Source organism: Mesoplodon densirostris, chromosome 4 (genome assembly GCF_025265405.1).
Source record: "Mesoplodon densirostris isolate mMesDen1 chromosome 4, mMesDen1 primary haplotype, whole genome shotgun sequence".
In the NCBI taxonomy this organism is placed as follows: Eukaryota; Metazoa; Chordata; class Mammalia; order Artiodactyla; family Ziphiidae; genus Mesoplodon; species Mesoplodon densirostris.
Window position 1 is genome coordinate 28,093,273 of NC_082664.1, and position 17,920 is coordinate 28,111,192.

Here is a 17,920-nt window from a genome sequence, read left to right on the forward strand (position 1 = left end):
CCATCACTTGCTAGCAGTGATGTCCTGGAGCAGCTCATGCTCGCTAAAATTTTTAGGAATTTCGCATGCAGGTTGTTAAACATAAACATGATTAAAGATTAAATTATACATCCTTATAATTAAATAAATATTAAAAACAAAGGTAATACTCAAAACTCACCACTTCCTAAATTTTACTACATTTTACTCTGCCTATGCTCTTGAAATTATTGACATCCAATGTACCTGTATGATGGAAACATGATGTACTGGTATGCTACTGTCCATCTCTTCCCAGTTCTGTGGTCACTGATGTCATACTGGGAGCTTGAAATCAGCCCTCGTGGGAGCATTTACACCACAGAAATCGGCAAACTCTACCAACGGGGACTTTTTCTCCCCCGGAGAGCTGGTTGTTAAATATTTACCAGCACATCACTGCTTACTAGCCATGTGACCTCTGTGAGCTACTAAACACGACAAAACTTCAATTCCTTCCTCTGTAAAAGGGTGATGATCACAGTGTGTCTTCATAGAAATGTTGTGAGGATTAACTGAAATATTGCAGGTAAAGCAGCTCAGGACCTGGTTCTTGGTAAACACTTACAAACATTAATTATCAATACCATTTCCTATAAGAAGGACTTCTTTTTCAAGTTTCATACCCAGTATCCTATAAACAGAATGAAGCTTAACAAGGCACAGATAGGGAGGCAAAGGAACTAGGTTTGGGTACTACCTAATAAGTCCGATATGCTGCAGTAAGCTTAAGGAAGGGAATGCCAACATAACGGGACATTCATACTAAGCAAGAGAAAAGAATTGAGTTATCAGGGTTCCAATTTATCTGCACTTAAAGAATTCTTTCCACTTTCTCTTTCTCCACGTTAAAACTGCTTGGGCCAATAGTGACTGCTGCTTGCAGGAGAACGGATGAAGGATAGGGTGGAAGGATTAAGCAGGCAATGAAAAAGAGCCCAAAAGAGAGTTAGAAAGCCCGGAAACAGAGATGGACGGGGAGAGGGGCGACAGAGCGATATCCCACTCCATATAGCATTTTTCTAATTCCACTGACAGTCTAGCATCTCACATCTCATCCAGCTTCATTGCTTGGCTGTGTTCAGCCACTTTTACCTATTTTCCCTGTTGACATGGATAGAAAATTGAGCAATTACCCTTAAATTTGGAGCTCTCAGATCATCCAGATTGCTACACTTGCAGAATTAAGTCCCCAATTGCCCCTGGCTAGAAGTGGCTCAACTCAGCCTGTCCTTTAGGAATTTCACACTTTTGGGTTGGCCATAGGATTTATCACTCCTAAGGTTTTAAGGTATTCGATTCTGTCACACCTGGACCCCAGGATGCAAAGAGCACAGCCCTCTCCAGTGGGGAGGCGGCATGCCCCAGAGGCACTGGGAGATGCCAGGAAGAGGGAGTTATAATTCCACCCGCAGCCCTGGGTTACACCAAGATGCGATGGTTATAGGCAAGAAAGAGCTTATCCTTTTTTTTAAGCTCCTGTTTTCAGGGACTTTCCACTTTTTTAAAGCCATTATCTGGGGGCTCACAAGTTTTCTTAACTTAACTTTACCTCAGAGATAAACTTTTTGAAAGTTGAGTCCACATCTAATTGTGTTTTTAGAGATGATCTCAATCTGAATACTGTTTACCTTTTTTAAAGACAAAGAATTTCTTTTCTCCCATTTTTGTGCCTCTCCGTGCTCCTTCTGAAGTTTCACTTTCCATCCAGAGTTCACTTTCTGAGAGCTGGATTTTAGAGCCGGAAGAGACCAAACAGGCCTGGAAACACTTCTGGCGTCAGAGAGGTGACAGGACTTTGGGCCTCCTGTCTCCTCTACCAGGGTCCTCCCAACCCCCAGCTTCCACACTCCTTTCGCTGGCAAGCAATTATTTATTTATTTTTGGCCACGCTGCGTGGCATGCGGGATCTCAGTTCCCCGACCAGGGATCAAACCTGCTGCCCCCTGCCTTGGGAGCATGGAGTCTTAACCACTGGACCGCCAGGGAAGTCCCTGCTGGCAACTTCTACTCTTCCTTCAAGTCGAAGTTTGAAAGTCACTTCTTCAGCGTGGCCCTCCCTCAGTCCCCAACCCCAAACAGGTCTCCACGTTATTCTCCCTCGTGGCACTCCAGACTCTTCCCTCAGTGGACTCAATTGCAATTTGTTCTTACTTATTTAGTGTGTGACTATTTGATTAGTCCCCATATGCCTGACTAGACTGTAAGCTGTATGAGGGCAAGGACTAAGAATGGTTTGTACACCATCATGTCCTCAGTGCCCAGCTCCAAGCATCACACATAGCAGGTGTTCAACAAATGGTGGTTAAAGGAATGAGTGAATGAATGACTTGCCCAATGTCGCTTGTAGAGACTGGGTTCACTCCTATTCCAGATCCAATGTTCTTTCTCTAACATACAACCTTACATGACAGAAGTCTAAAGGCCTAGGGCAAACCAGAAACTTGATTCCAAGAATAGGAATGGATAATTAAGCCACTAAAGGTAAGATACGTTTTGCCATCCTACAATTTTGGGACCCTGAGGTCATTCGGGGGCTCTGGCTGTCCATTATTCTTAGCTATTCTCCAGAACCACGAATCCCAACTTCCCCGAAGCATGGTGTCAGCTCTAGCTGTGAGTGAGTCTACCTAGAATCAGCAAATTAGATGACTGGCAATCTTCAAACTTCATGAAAGGCAGTTTATGTGGGGATGCTGACTATCTGTAGTTGAGAATGGACCCGAATCAGGGCTTAGCTCTGCAGAAGCAGCTTCCCTCCTGGTTATGGTGAATGAACCCCTATTCATCCTCAACGTGGAGTCGCTCCTCATGCCAGGCGACTTATCTTGGAAGGCTGTGCACGTGTTTCTCTGCCTAACCTAATCCTATCCAGCCTTCAGGACCCAGGCAAGTTCTTCCTTCTTCCTGAAGGGCCCTCAGCCTACAGGGATTGCTTCCTCTTTCGACCTCACAGCCCTGAATAACATAAATCACCAATACAGCAACAACTACTTGCTACCTTTGTCACTCAGTACACTGCTGTCTAAGCTATTTAACCCTTGTAACACTTTCCATCTTTCATGTTTTGTCTCCCCAACAAAGTCCTGTGTTCCTCTAGAGGAGAGCCCTCCAAGGTCTTAGGAAGGATTTGCAAATCCCTTCCCAAAGGCCTAATCCGACTTGCAGATGCATTTTGTTCTGTTCATAAAGTGATATTTTAAGATTCTGTCATGTTTTGAAATCTGAATTTGAAAACTTTCAGGTCATGCCATCTCCCCTCCAAGCTCACCCCAGGCCCCACCATTCTTTATAGTTGAACACTTCTGCTGTTTCAAGTATTTATATTACCTGCCTGGCCCCTAAAAACATTTGAGCTCAGCCTGCCTTGGTCTTGCAAACAGTCCCGCTGCCAATACATTCCGGTTAACCAACAGATCCCCAAACCACCCCTACACGGCACTTACTCTTCGCTTCTCATTCAAAAAAACACACCCGATCTCAACAGCTCCTTCCTTCTTCTGTTCTTCTGTTCTCTTCCCTCGGAAGCCTGAGGGGTCAATGGATGGGAGGAAGTGCTTCTCTTCTCTCCCTCGGCTTCCTCCCCAGGGAAGAAGGAGCACCATGTATCAAGAGTGATCCAGGGAGGCTGAATGCTGAGAAATATATCTCGAGAGACATGGCTTCTCAAAGTCTTCTATAAAAGAAGAGGAGAAAAGATGGGCTTCCCTGGTGGCGCAGTGGTTGAGAGTCCGCCTGCCGATGCAGGGGACACGGGTTCGTGTCCTGGTCCGGGAAGATCCCACATGCCGCGGGGCGGCTGGGCCCGTGAGCCATGGCCGCTGAGCCTGCACGTCCGGAGCCTGTGCTCCGCAACGGGAGAGGCCACAACAGTGAGAGGCCCGTGTACCACAAAAAAAAAAAATTTAAAAAAAAAGGAGGAAAGAAGAGCAGGCATTTCTCACGAGGTCAGAGAATCCTGGAGGGTAGGGGCTGTCTCACTCATCACCATCGGCATGCGAGCAGCACTAGCCACAGGAGTGCTGCATGAAGACCCCCTGGCTCTCCTCAGTGGAAGCTCACCTCCAAGGCGCTGGGAGGAGGCCGTGGACCATGGCTCCTCATCTCTGTTCCTGGAGATTCACCTTCTCCTCTGAGATGACTCGTCAATCGCCCACCCCCACCACCAGAAGATGAGCAGTCCCTCCCCAGATGAGAATACTCCTCACTGCTGACCTCAAGGGACCTGGATATGATTTTATTAAGGGAACCAGTAGGTTCCCTCACAGGTGCCCAGAGATCTGTTTAATGTCATTGCTGAATGAGCATCCATGGATGGTTCAGGGCAATCATTTCGTGGAGTCTCGACACCCACTGGTTATTCTAAGTTCAAAGGAGCAGCTTTAACTAGCCAACCAAGTCATTCCCTGAGCAAAGGTAATTCTAGAAACTAGTTATATGTAACATATGATTCCTATTGCATAATGGATTCTAAACATTCACATACAGTGAAATGGACTAAGTCGAGTGTGAAGTGGAACATATGAACTGATTTTCCACTACAGGACTCAGGCATAACTGCATGGAAAACAGATTTATGCCAGGGAAGAGGCATACCTCCTAGAAGGGAACATCAAGTGCACTCTGACAAGAAAGGGTTTTATGTGTCAAACCTCTGGAGCCAAAATAAAGGCCAATTCACAAATTTCACATTCCAAGTTTGTGAAGGGGAAAAGAATAGTAGGGGTATTCTCTGAAAACAGTATCTTTCTTCTCCCCTTCCTTAAGGAAATTGTATTAAGCATCCCGTCAGTAATGCCAGCACTCTATCTTACACACCTGGGAACTGACACTGACACAACCAACCTGTGCAAGGAGATGCCATCAGAGCGGAGGGTCGTAGCATTTGTTGCAGCTCAGAGGCCAAGAGCAAGGACTCTGGAGCCAAGACCTGCATTCAAGGCCTGGTGCTGAGCTATGCTGTGTTAGTAATATAGTGGTGAGCACAGCTGACTTCCAAATCCTGATGTTGCCATTTACTAGCTGTGTGACTTTTGGCAAGGTTACCTTTCTTTGCCTTAGTCTGCTCATCTTTAAAATGGGGATAATGAACAACTGAAATGTCCTTTAACAGGTGACTAGATAACCAAAATGTGCTATGTCCATATATTATCAATAAAAATAAACAGGGTAATGATACATGCAACCAGCTGGATGCATCTCAAAATCATTTCAGTGAGCAGAAAAAGCCAAACACAGAAGCATACATACATATGATTCAATGTATATAAAATTCTAGAAACTACAAACCACTCTATCTTGACAAAAAAACAGATTATAGTTGCCTGGAGACAGGGGCAGAGGAAGAGTAGACTGGAAAGTGGCATGAGAAACTTCTGGAGGTGATGGAAATGTTTTGTATATTGATGGTGGTGGAGATTTAACTGGGTATATACATGTATAAAAATTCACACTGTGTACGTTGAATGGATGCAGTCTACTGTATGCAAATTAGAACTCAATAAAACTGATTTAAAGGAACTTTCCCATAGATTTGTTTTGTGAATTAAATGAGAAAAACAAAGTGCTACACAACGCGGTAAATGTTTGGTAATACTGGTGATGGCAGTGATGCTGGTGGACACCACGGTATGAGAGCAAAGTGTTTATTCCCTTGAGAGTCAGAAGATCAGAGCTTCCCTTTGAGTCCTGAGATTCTGTATAATAATCTGTAAACCTCAATCTCTTAACACGTCAAATGGCAGGTTTGGACAAGGTGGCCTATAGAGTTGCTTAAAACTGCAACAATTTGGGACTTCCCTGGTGGCGCAGTGGTTAAGAATCCTCCTGCCAATGCAGGGGACACGGGTTCAATCCCTGGTCTGGGAAGATCCCACAGGCCGCAGAGCAACTAAGCCCTTGTGCCACAACCATGGAGCCTGCGCTCTAGAGCCCGCAAGCCACAACTACTGAGCACATGCGCTGCAACTACTGAAGCCCGCGCACCTAGAGCCCGTGCTCCACAACAAGAGAAGCCACCGCAATGAGAAGCCAGCGCACCGCAACGAAGAGCAGCCCCCGCTCACCACAACTAGAGAAAGCCCGTGTGTAGCAATGAAGACCCAACACAGCCCAAAATAAATAAATAAATTTACAAAAAAAAACCTGCAACAATTTGATTCTAACATGATGATGTCATAATGGCAGCCAGCGCAACCTTCTAATAACGCAACTGTGATGTGTGTAAACTGCAGTATTCAGAGGGTTTTGCTGTAATATTTAACAGGTACTCCTTGAAATGGAGCATGTTCACACATTGAAAAAAAATGGAGAAGGTGGGATTTCAGAAGTCCTTTGAGGGGAGCTGGAAAGAGGTCCAAGGTGGGGTGGGGAGAGGTGTGGAGAAGGGTCCCATTTGAATAAACTTTCTGTAGACCATGAATTCAATGAGCACCTCAGATTCATCAGCATCACAATTTCCAAGCACACTGCGCCTTAACCACCAAACAGCTCTGTTCATGTCTGGCAGGGACCTGCCTCCTTGAGTCCAGGGAACATCCTCCTGGCCCTGCTGCCCTAAGCAACCAATGGCTGAAGCAACAGAGCGTTTGTGAGGAGAGGCCAACCCAAAGGGTGGCACTAGCCACCAATCACTGAGCATCACAGCTGCCAGTGCAGCACTGGCAGAGGACATCCTAGGAACACGTCTGGGAAAGCAGACTCTGGGAAAGGAAGTGCAGGATACCTTGTTGAACAGGGCCACTGGGAATTATTAGTGGGTGGAGAAGTTTGGCAGCTGAGAGGAATTTAGTGAGCAGAGCTGAGGAGGAATATCTGGCAAAAAGAAATGAATTTGTCAATAAGAGATAATGGAAAAGCAAAGTGCTGAAGAATGAGGGGAGCAGCGGGCCCAGGAGCTCTTACTAACTCCTAGAGTGCAGGCTGAATTCCTGACCGCCAGAGACTCCCTTTCTACCTTCAAACCCCTTTGGAAGGAGGAGAGGCAGAAGTACTCTTGCACACAACTCCCCCTCGTCTTCAATCCTGGCTTTGGAGGCACTACAGCAGGGTTGTCAAACTTCAATGTGCGAAATATTTATCCAGGGAGCTTACTTAAATTAATGCAGATCCCTGGGCCCCAACTCCAGCTTCTGTTTTGTGGGTGGCCTGGGAATCTGTATTTTAACCACCATCCCAGAATATTTCACGATTGTCCTATATGACCCTTGCCCTAATCCTGTGAGGTAGCTAAGACGTAGAGAATCATCCACGTGCTACAGATTTAATTCTCTCCTCCACTTTGTAGTTGCAAGCAAAGGTTATTTAATAGACGGCTTTGGGACTCCACTTCTAGTCATGAGAGAATAACTGTTACCGGACTTGCCTTCCTGCTATAAACAATTAGAAAACTGGAAAAAATACAAGATACAACTGATTTCACAGAGTGGACAAGAGGTAGCACAGAACTGTGATCCCCAAGGGAAGGGAAACAAATGAAGTGGGCCCTGCAGTCACCCTGGCTTCTGCCCAGAGATGCCTCCTGGACACTGGCACAGGGGTGGGGAACCCCAAGTGGAGCATGGGGAAGGAGGTCTGGCTGAGCTGAGGAGACAGAGGTCAAAGTTTAGGGGGCTAAGGCGGCTGGAATTTGAGAAGCCACCTAAGTGTCCATCAGTAGATGAATGGATAAGAAAGATACGGTATATATATATACAGTGGAATATTACTCAGCCATTAAAAAAGGAAATCTTGCCATCTGCGAAAACATGGATGGACCCGGAGGGTATTATGCTAAGTGAAATAAGTCAGACAGAGGAAGACAAATACCGTATGATCTCACTTATGTGCGGAATCTAAACACCAAAACAAACACAAAACAAAAACTGACTCACAGGTACAGAGAATAAACAGGTGGTTGCCAGAGCAGGGGTGGGTGAGGTGAAATAGGGGAAGAGGATTAAGAGGTACAAACTTCCAGTTATAAAATAAATAAGCCACAGGGAAGTAATATACAGACAGCATAAGGAATATGGTCAATAAAACTGTAATAACTTGTATGCGGACAGATAGATTTATCATGAAGATCATTTCATTAATGTATGCAAATGTCAAATCAGTACATAGTACACCTGATCCAGCATAATATTGAACATCAACTATATTTCAGTTTAAAAAAAAGAAAAGAAGCAATGGCTACAATTATCTGTATCTGATGAAAACCATAAATGCACAAACTCAAGAAGTTCAAGTAGGATAAACACAAAGTAAACCACAACAAGGCACATCATAACCAAATTGCTGAAAATAACAAATAAGGGGAAATAAGTCTTAAAAGCAGGAGAAAAAGACATACTGCATACAGGGGAACAAACACAGGGAGGACCACTGACCTCTCGTCAGACACAATGCAAGCTAGAGGACAATGAACTAAGTATCTAAAATGCTAAAAGGAAAAACAGAGTTGCCAGCCCAGACTTCCATATCTGGTGAAAAGTAAAGACATTTTCAGACAAACAAGGCTGAGACAATTTGTTGCCAGAGGACCTGCTCTACAAAAAAAGATGTTAAATGAAGCGCTTCAGGCACAAGGAAAATGATACAAGATGGAAACTGAATTCTGCACAAAGGAATAGTGTGGAAATGGTAAATATGTGGGTTAAAAAAGAGGCTTTGATCATTTAGGTCTTAAAGATAACCTCCACTCTAGTAGATTTCTTGTAAAAAGTACACACAAACTTTACCTTTTCTCTTGAGCTCTGAACACAGGTTTCGGCTGTGACATGGCTGCTGGACACGTAAGTGCTGTTTCTCCCTTATTTACAATGTCAGCCTTTAACTGGCTACTGTGTGTCGTGTATGAGAGATGCAAAGATAAATAAGACACGGTGCCCACTATCAAGGAGCTTAGAGCCTGGTTGGAAGAACAATCAAGCCAATAAAGAATTAAAGTGTGATAGTCACTTAGCTCTGTGACCATGGGCAACTTAACCTCTCTGTACTTTAGTTTCCTCAACTATAAAATGGGGATAATAATAGTACTGCCTCATAGGGTTGTTGTGAAATGAAACGCTTCAACAACTATAAAGTGGTGGGACAGTGCCTGAGATATAATCAACACCTGATAAGTAGTAGCTATTATTGCCCTGGTGGTGTGTTACAACGGAAGTTTGCCCAGGAGGTTGCCGGCGCAGAGAAAGAACATCAGACTCAGAGAAAGGGTGGGATGGAAGGGAAGGCATTTCAGAGGAGGTGATGCTTCCAGCTGAGTTCTGAAGGACAAAGAGGATTAGTGGATAAAGAAGGTGGGGTATTCTAGGCAGGGACAGTAGCACTTAGCAAGGCACAGAGATGCAAAACAAAAGGCTAGGATGAGGCCACAGGGGATGTTTCCAGTAAGCCTGCAGCAAATGGCGCCTTAACTGTAGCTCATGAAATGCTCTGGGATGTGTCTGGAAGCCCTTCTGACTTCCCCAAGGACATCTTACCTCCTCCATCATCTGATCCATCCAGGCTCTGCTGTCTGAGGCGGTGACTGCCCCCAAAAAGAAGGAAAGGAAAGCAGAAAGTGAAAACGCTATATTGTTATTGTTTCCATTCTTTTGCCGAGATGAAAATGCTTCTGGACCCACTCCCCTCCACCAACTTGGTCAGACTTGATTTGGCAGCTGGTCTGCCAGGTATGGCCACACAGGCCATGTGGTGCTCCATCCCACAGGCAGCATCACACCGACCGTGATAGGATGCTCCACCCACCCCGCAGGTATGAGATCCATGGCCCTACCTTCACATTCCATCTTTACCTAGAAACCTTCCTTCTTTCTTTTTGATTTAAGTCTTAGGAGAAGGCTAGCTTTAGAAGGCTGGAGTTGCTTCTGCCCATCTGCATCAATAAAGCAGAACCCATGGGTCAGTACTCTTGATACCTGAACATACACTTCTAAAAACCACGCAGTGGGAGATATGACATGGGCATCAATGCCAGAGTCCAGCCCTTCAGCTGAGGAAGCAGCATTAACCGAACCCTTGACTAGTGTTCCTAACTCCAGCCCCAGTCCATGGCCAGCTTCCTGCTGTCTGTCTTTGAATGCTGTGTTTAATAAAGGCTGAACAGATGAGGACCACCCAGACTGCACTGTTGACTATGGCCACCACAGGATGTTGAAAGAATACTGGAAACATACTCTTCTATTTCTTCAGAAGCCCTCCTTCCTGACCTGAAAAAAAGAGAGACAAGGTTTATGAGAACACTCTAGTCTCCTGCACTGACATGGCATGCTGGAGGGGGGTTTCAAAAGTGGGAGCAAATTAGCATAACCCAAGTGCTGGATTCCTCTTTATAGACCAAGGCCCACAACCAATGTAAGAAAATTACAATAATGCCTTCCTATGGCCTTATTTCAGCATGACTCCAAATTAAATTGTTGAGCTTAAGTGCAAGTTGAGTGAGAAGCTCAAAACTACAAAGGGTATAGATGACATGGTGCCTTCCTTTCAACAGTTAACTGACCAATTTACAGAGTACTTTCTTAGGGCTGAGGCCTTGGGTCTTATTTGAAGCTGCTGTGCTAACATGTGTACCTTCCCGTGAGCAAAAGGGGACGAACTAGCCGCTCAGTTCAGGCCTGACTTTCTGTCTCCTCCACGTGAAGGACTGGAAGGCCCTGTGAGTGATGGTGGGGCAAGTAAGACATTCCACGAGCAGGAGGTCTGTCTGCACACAGACGCTATGTGAGGCCCTGGTTCCCCAACCTGAACGTGTGTAAGAACCACCTGGGAAGCTTGTCAGACGTGGAGATTGCTGCACCCAGCAACGAGAGATTTCTGGATCAGCTGGTCTTGGGGGGGAGCCCAGGAATATGCATCTTAAACAAATTCCCAGTAATTCTAATCCAAGAGGGCCACTACCGATACTCTGAGAAACACTGATCTTAAGTCTTCTAAATGAGATCGGCTAAACGCTGAAGATTTTTAAAGTTGGGTGTGGGTTACACGGAGATAACTTTCCCGTATGTGTGAAAATTTCTGTGATAACGGAGTATTTGTTTTCTATGAATTCTTTTAAGTCAGAAATCAATCACCATGACGATCGAGGGCAAAGGGTGGTGGCAGCGTCATGATGGCCGGCAGGAGGCCGAGAAGGCCTCCCAGTAAGAGCTGCATGGGGGCCAACCAGCACTTTCCGCAAAAGGCAAATAATCTCCAAAGAGTAGAATCATAAACCTAAGTCTAAATAGACTACTTCCCATGAAAGTTAGACTATAACTGTGCTGTTAAGAAAGAGAGAGACAGAGTAAAAGAAGGGAAGGAGGGAGGGAGGGAAGGAAGGAAGGAGGGAGGGAAGGAGGGAGGGAAGGAGGGAAGGAAGGTGGGAAGGTGGGAAGGAGGGAAGGAGGGAAGGAGGGAGGGAAGGAGGGAGGGAAGGAAGGAGGGAAGGAGGGAGGGAAGGAGGGAAGGAAGGTGGGAAGGAGGGAAGGAGGGAAGGAGGGAGGGAAGGAAGGAGGGAAGGTGGGAAGGAGGGAAGGTGGGAGGGAAGGAGGGAGGGAAGGAAGGAGGAGGAAGGATGGGAGGGAAGGAGGGAAGGAAGGTGGGAAGGAGGGAAGGAAGGTGGGAAGGAGGGAGGGAAGGAAGGAGGGAAGGAAGGTGGGAAGGAGGGAAGGAAGGTGGGAAGGAGGGAAGAAAGGAGGGAAGGAGGGAAGGAGAGAGAGAAGGAGGGAAGGAGGGAGAGAAGGAGGGAGGGAAGGTAGGAAGGAGGGAGGGAAGGAGGGAAGGAGGGAGGGAAGGAAGGAAGGAGGGAGGGAAGGAGGGAAGGAAGGAGGGAAGGAGGGAGGGAAGGAGGGAAGGAAGGAGGGAAGGAGGGAGGGAAGGAAGGAGGGAAGGAGGGAGGGAAGGAAGGAGGGAAGGAGGGAGAGAAGGAGGGAAGGAGGGAGGGGGGAAGGAAGGGAGGGAGGAGGGAAGGAAGGAAGGAAGGTGGGAAGGAGGGAGGGAAGGAGGGAGGGAAGGAGGGAGAGAAGGAGGGAAGGAAGGAGAGAAGGAGGGAAGGAAGGTGGGGAGGAGGGAAGGAAGGAGGGAAGAAAGGATTAATTTTGGCTGAAGTCAGGGAGGGGGAAGTGAATAGGTAGGTAAAGTTGGAAGAACAGCATGGAACAACTCTGAGGAGACCTCCTAGGCTGCAGCTTTCGACTCTTAAAGGGCCAACTGAAGAGACAGAGCAACTAGGGGTAGGGGGGCAAGTGGGACTTCAGGGCAGCAGGTGGGGCACAAAGGTAAACTGTGTCGGGTACCCAGGGCATCCCCACTGTGGTGATGGCAGATGACCCAGGTTTATGACCTGTTCTAAGTCAAAGTCAAAGGAATCCTGAACGCAGCACCCGCCCCGGCCCCCGCCGCCAGCATGGCTGCCTTCTGTCTGTGTGGAGGGGAGGTTCTGCTCCCGGCTGGAGTTCCCAGGGACCACTGCCTCCAACTGTCCTGGTGAGGCTGAACTCCGGACCCACTGTCCGAATGAGCCAGTCCTATGTCACTAGCGGCAGAAGAGCTTGGATAGAAACGGGGGTCACGGAAGAATAACGGGATTCAACAGGCTGGGCAGCCTAGGCCGGCGCCTTCCTGTTGTACAGAAGGGGCAGCTCCCTCTCTGACCACCCTCCAGAGTTAGGACAGAATCTCTCCTTCCTAAGCCACGTGCCGGGGCAAAAGGAGCGGTGATTCTGTCTGAAGGAAACAATCATGACAACACGACTCTACCGGGGGAAGGCTGATTAACTGCCATTTATCCACTCGTCATCCGAACAGGGGCTGAGGTCCATCTTCAGCATAATTGCCGCTGAGCCCACAGCCTGCTTCCTGTCACCCCAGGGGGGCCCAGGATCCTCCCGTAGCAGGGAAGGAGCAAGAACAAGAGACAGCCCTCAAGGATGGACGGCACGGATGCCCCACGGGACGTTCTGTCTGTCTGTCTGTCCGTCTGTCTCTCAATCTCTCTGCTAGAAAGAGCAGGTTCTGGGAGAGCCTTCTGCTTGGGAGATGGAAAGCCTAGTGGGAACTTGAGCGGGGCCCTGGAGAAACATCAGGAAACACTGCCTTTGAAACAGTTGGCCACTTCTGGGCTGTCCCTAGCTTGCAGATAAGTTTGGGCTGCACCACACCGCTGCTTATTTTGGTTTGGTTTAATTTTTTTCTGTTTTATCATTAATTTGTTGTCCAGGTTGGGAGATTTTGTACAAAAAAAGTCCGGATTTCTGAATTCTTCAAATACAAACCCTGGCCACACTGGGTCTGCATTCCCACAAGGAAAAACTCAGGGAAGCTGGGCTGTGCCCCACCCCCTCCAAGCCTGAGCTACCACCCTCCCTGGCACCTGGGGGTCCCTACTAGCTCTTTACCGCTGAACCTGCACTGCTGCTTTTCTTACAGAAGTTAAGAGGATAGTGAAGTATTTCCTGTATCTCTGCCGCTACCAAAAGTGAGAAAGCAAAAGGAAGTGGGAAGCATGCTGTAGGAGAACAGGCCGAGAGTACATTTCTTTATAGAACTGTGAATATGCAAATAACTTGTCTATGTATCTCAGTGATATAATTTAACGTGCTATTTTGAAGTAACCCCCCACTCCACAGATTTACTTTACCTGCCTAGTCCCCAAACGCACCTCAGGCCATGCAGTGACATGGAACCTAGCATAAGGATTTTCAAACCACAGGTCATGAACAATTAGTGAGCCATGAAATCAATTTAGAGGATCACCACCAGCTTTTCTTTTTTTTTTTTTTCTGCGGTACGCGGGCCTCTCACTGTTGTGGCCTCTCCCGTTGTGGAGCACAGGCTCCGGATGCGCAGGCTCAGCGGCCATGGCTCACGGGCCCAGCCGCTCCGCGGCACGTGGGATCTTCCCAGACCGGGGCACGAACCCACGTTCCCTGCATCGGCAGGCGGACTCTCAACCACTGCGCCACCAGGGAAGCCCTAGCCTTTCTTTTTTGTCTTTTTTTTTTTTTTTTCCAATAGCAAAGTACAGTGAAGAGAGTGTACTGCAAATAGTAAGAATAAATATTACATGTTTTTCAGTTTTATATACAGAAATATCCAGTCACGATGCAGAGCGCATTTTTAAATTGCTGGTGACAGGTTAAAAAAGAATGAAAACCTGGTGGTCTATCATTGCCCAGCAGGGTAGGTAACCCAAGAAGGATGTGGGCTAAAGCCCCGCCTCCCACAGACTGTGTAGGTGGGTGGAGGCTGAGGGGGAGGACTGCAGGTTCTGGGTCATCACACACTTCCGGGGAAACGATGTGAGCTGGCCCAGCCCTGTGGCAGGAGGACTGCAGAGCTGCGGCCAGCTCCACCCTGGGTTTCTGGTCTCTTACCGCCCCCCGGGGCCCACGTGCCTCTTTCCCTAGAAGTGGCCGTTAGAGGGTTTGGGAACCTGACAATTATAATACTGGCGAGACCACTGTACAGAGATAGAGCACTTTTGGGGAGCCTGCAGACACTTTCATGTCTATCAACATTAGCTCTGGAAAAGAGGCAAAGCGGGCTTCAGGAGCACCATTTTATATATACCGATAGATTGGGACAGTGGGCACCAATCCACCAAAGCTCTGTGTGCTTTGTCCACATCACAGAGCTGCTTAGTGACGATGCTGAAATGAGAATCCTTATCTCCCAAACCCACTGCCCCAGGTTCTTTCAAAAGCAGATACCCGCTGATTTTTAGATGTCCCCTGGGCACCCCGACATCCGGTTGGATTTACTGTGCTCACAGGTTTTTCATACTTACAGGAGGCAACAGATAGCCAATTGAAAGCTGGAGAGAATCCTTTACACCAGGAGTTCTTAACCAGTGGTGCACAAGAGAATCACACCTGGGAAGCTTCTGCAGCACCCGTGTGCTAGGCTTCACCACAGGCCCCCTGAGGTAGTAATTTCTAGAAATGAAGCCCAGTCACGTATGTGAGAACCACTGCCCGAAACCTCATCTCAGAGAGTAGACTGAACTCTCTGTCGCTAAGCAGCAGAATGTAAGCCTTGCTGCCTTGTCCTTCCGAGTTGCCTGCTTTCTTCTTACAGAAGCGTTCATGAACTCTGACTTGACCTACGGGCTGAGGGGAGGAAGGAAATGGCCTCACAGACTGAAGGCTCCATTCCCGAGTGACTCTGAGTTGGCCCTCCTGAAACTCAGGATTCTGTGTTGTTCGTAAAAGCTCAGCAGGTGCTCTCCACTGGGGGAGGCCCAGAAGCAATTCAGATCTGATTAGAGATGCTTGTTCAATATTCAAAATGTAAAACATAGAGGTTGCTGAACCAGCACTTTGAAAAGTTAATTAAATGCCAGGTTTCTTTTCAAGAGCTACTCCATCACTTGCTGATTGCTTTGGCCATTTTGAAGAACAAAGCTTTAACTCCGGACACTGAGAGTAAGTGTCCTCCCTCACCTCCCACCTTGTGGACACGGGGTGTTAGGAGTAAGGGCACCCTAGCCTCCTGGTTTGCAGCAAGGGATGCGCCGGACCTGGTCAGTGACTTGGCAAGAGGGGAGCCACGGCCCTCTCTGTGTGGTGCTTTCCAAGTCGCTAAGATCGCTCAGCCTCACATGAAGCCGTCTGTTCTTTAAACAGGTGGAGACTTCAAGGGTAAGGGCGTTGTCTCATTATCCTCACCTTCCTTTAAAGCCCAGTCCTTCAGTTCCGCAGTCAACCAGTCCCCTCCTGGTGTTCGCCCCGCTTCTCTACAATCCACACTAGGTGACTCGGCCTGGGCTCCACACATCCACCCTCGATTCTCAGGGAAGAGTCCATTCCCAGGCCGCTGCCCCCATGGCTTGTCACAGGAAGACTGATGACTGGTGATAACAGTTAACACTTACTGAGTTTGTTGGGTGCCAAGCATTGTTATTATATTATCTTATTTATATGTTACTATTATATAACACTACTATATATAGTATTATACGTTACCTTATTTAATTATCACATTATCTTATTTAAACGTGCTCCCTTTTACAGATGAGGTGACTGGGGCTCACAGAAGTAAAGTAACTTGCCCAAGGTCACCCACCTAGAAACGGGTTGGGCCAGTATACAAGGCCCAGTTCTTAAACCCTACATGATACAGGCACGCAGGCAGCTCTACACTGGGGGAAAGGCTCATTCTACAGATTCTGCTTCAAATTCAATTAACATTTTCCATGATGAGATGACATACTTTCAACTTACAGCAGCACTGTAGCTTTGTCAGCCTGACCATGTGGTAGTTAATGTTGGTTAATTTACAACACGACAGCTCGCGTCATGGGAGAAAGGAGACCCCATCTAGCCAGGTCACCCTTTCCTCCAGGCACTCGCTTTTTCTAACTTCTTTTGCTCAGATGCACTTCCTTTCCCTTGACATTCAGAGACCACACTGACGTGCACTGCGCATGATTTGGTCAGTGGAGGACAGGCTTGACGGCGCTGGCGCATCCCGCGCCTGCGGCCACGCAGAACCACTGCCCAATCCCGGATCCTCGGTTTTACTCTGGGGCTCAGTGGCAGAGAAGGACCGTAATGTAAAGACCCTCCCCGCCTGCAGAGCCAGTCTCCTCTGCCTGCCCTGCTGCATCAGACAGAAGGCCTCAGCTGCTGCCTACACGGGTCACGTGCTGAAGGGTGAAAGGCGGCCCTAATGTAGACATCATCTCAGTTAAAATGTTGCTCTCGAGTTTAATGGAATACTGCAGAGATCTAAATGGAGATAAAGTACCATGGCTCAAAGAACAGCCAGGATGCTATCTTTATGCAGCATGACAATGTTCAGTGGTTAATTAGACACCGTTAACCTATTTTAGCAGGGGACATAACTGGGATAAATGGGGGGAAGTGTCCTTGAAGTCTCTTAATATCCACAGCACATATTGGGCCCTAGACTCACCTCCCTGCTGCAAGACAGCACAGGCTTAAAATAGAGCAAAGTGCCGGGCATCCAGAGCCCTGATGTCCTAGTGGAAGGCCCCCTGCTGGACCATCCTGCCTGGGCCACGGCCTCTAACCAGAGAGTGACGTGAAGGGTTTGGACACATGGTTACTAGTGCAACTTGTTGCCCATGAGGGAAGAGCTAAAGCCACAGTAAGGAGCTTACAGGGCTCCCATGACAGAAAGAAGAAACTCTGCAGCCAGGGGCCAAATTCATAAACACTTAGCAAGGGGAAGTGCAGAAATGAGAGACCAGCTAAAGTGAAGCCAAAGCTATCTTATATTTTCAAAACATATCACTCCTGTGGAAGAAAAGCAGTCAAAATACCATTTTCTTGAGACGTTTTCTACCCTCATAATTCTTAAATGTCCAATAAAAAATCTCACAAGTGCATCCAAACCTCATTGAGGTCAGTTTTACAAAGGCCTGGGAGAGGGGAGGTCATTTGTCCTAGATCATATAACACATCACTAGTACATCTAACACCAAGGCTCTACTTTATAAATTGTGTGACCCACCAAATGAGCCTTCACGGTAGAAACCCAGATCTGAGCAGAGGAGAAATCTGCCATTGTAATCATGGCTACAAGGTTCATTCAGCATCAGGCAGCGGACTGCTTAACTGGGGACCCCCTGCTCTAAGATGTTCCCCTGCTCTAAGATGTTCCCCACCTATAATACTGATTAAAAACCAGATATTTTTCATGAACTGACGTTTTCTTTGGCCGATAGATTTCTCCTCATTGAAATCTCTGCTGAGAGCTGAAGTCCCCACTCTTTTCCCCCTCAGTTCCTAATTCTTGCCATTCATGTTTAGTGTCCAGATGTATTTGCAGGTATTGTACCTTCTCCCTTATTTTTTTTATTTTTTTATTTTTTTGCGGTATGCGGGCCTCTCACTGTTGTGGCCTCTCCCATTGTGGAGCACAGGCTCCGGACGCGCAGGATCGGCGACCATGGCTCACGGGCCCAGCCGCT

At 47.4% G+C, this 17,920-nt stretch overlaps 1 protein-coding gene across 1 annotated transcript in view; it reads right to left on the reverse strand.

The window, feature by feature from the left end:
- IFT43 (intraflagellar transport 43) overlaps nucleotides 1-17,920 on the reverse strand; it is an 89,302-nt gene that overhangs the window by 14,261 nt on the left and 57,121 nt on the right. The window contains exons 4-5 of the mRNA XM_060095797.1: nucleotides 10,179-10,211; nucleotides 9,483-9,529 (exon numbers count right to left, since the gene is read on the reverse strand). Coding sequence (XP_059951780.1) covers nucleotides 9,483-9,529; nucleotides 10,179-10,211 — 80 coding nt within the window. The remainder of the gene's footprint in view (nucleotides 1-9,482; nucleotides 9,530-10,178; nucleotides 10,212-17,920) is intronic.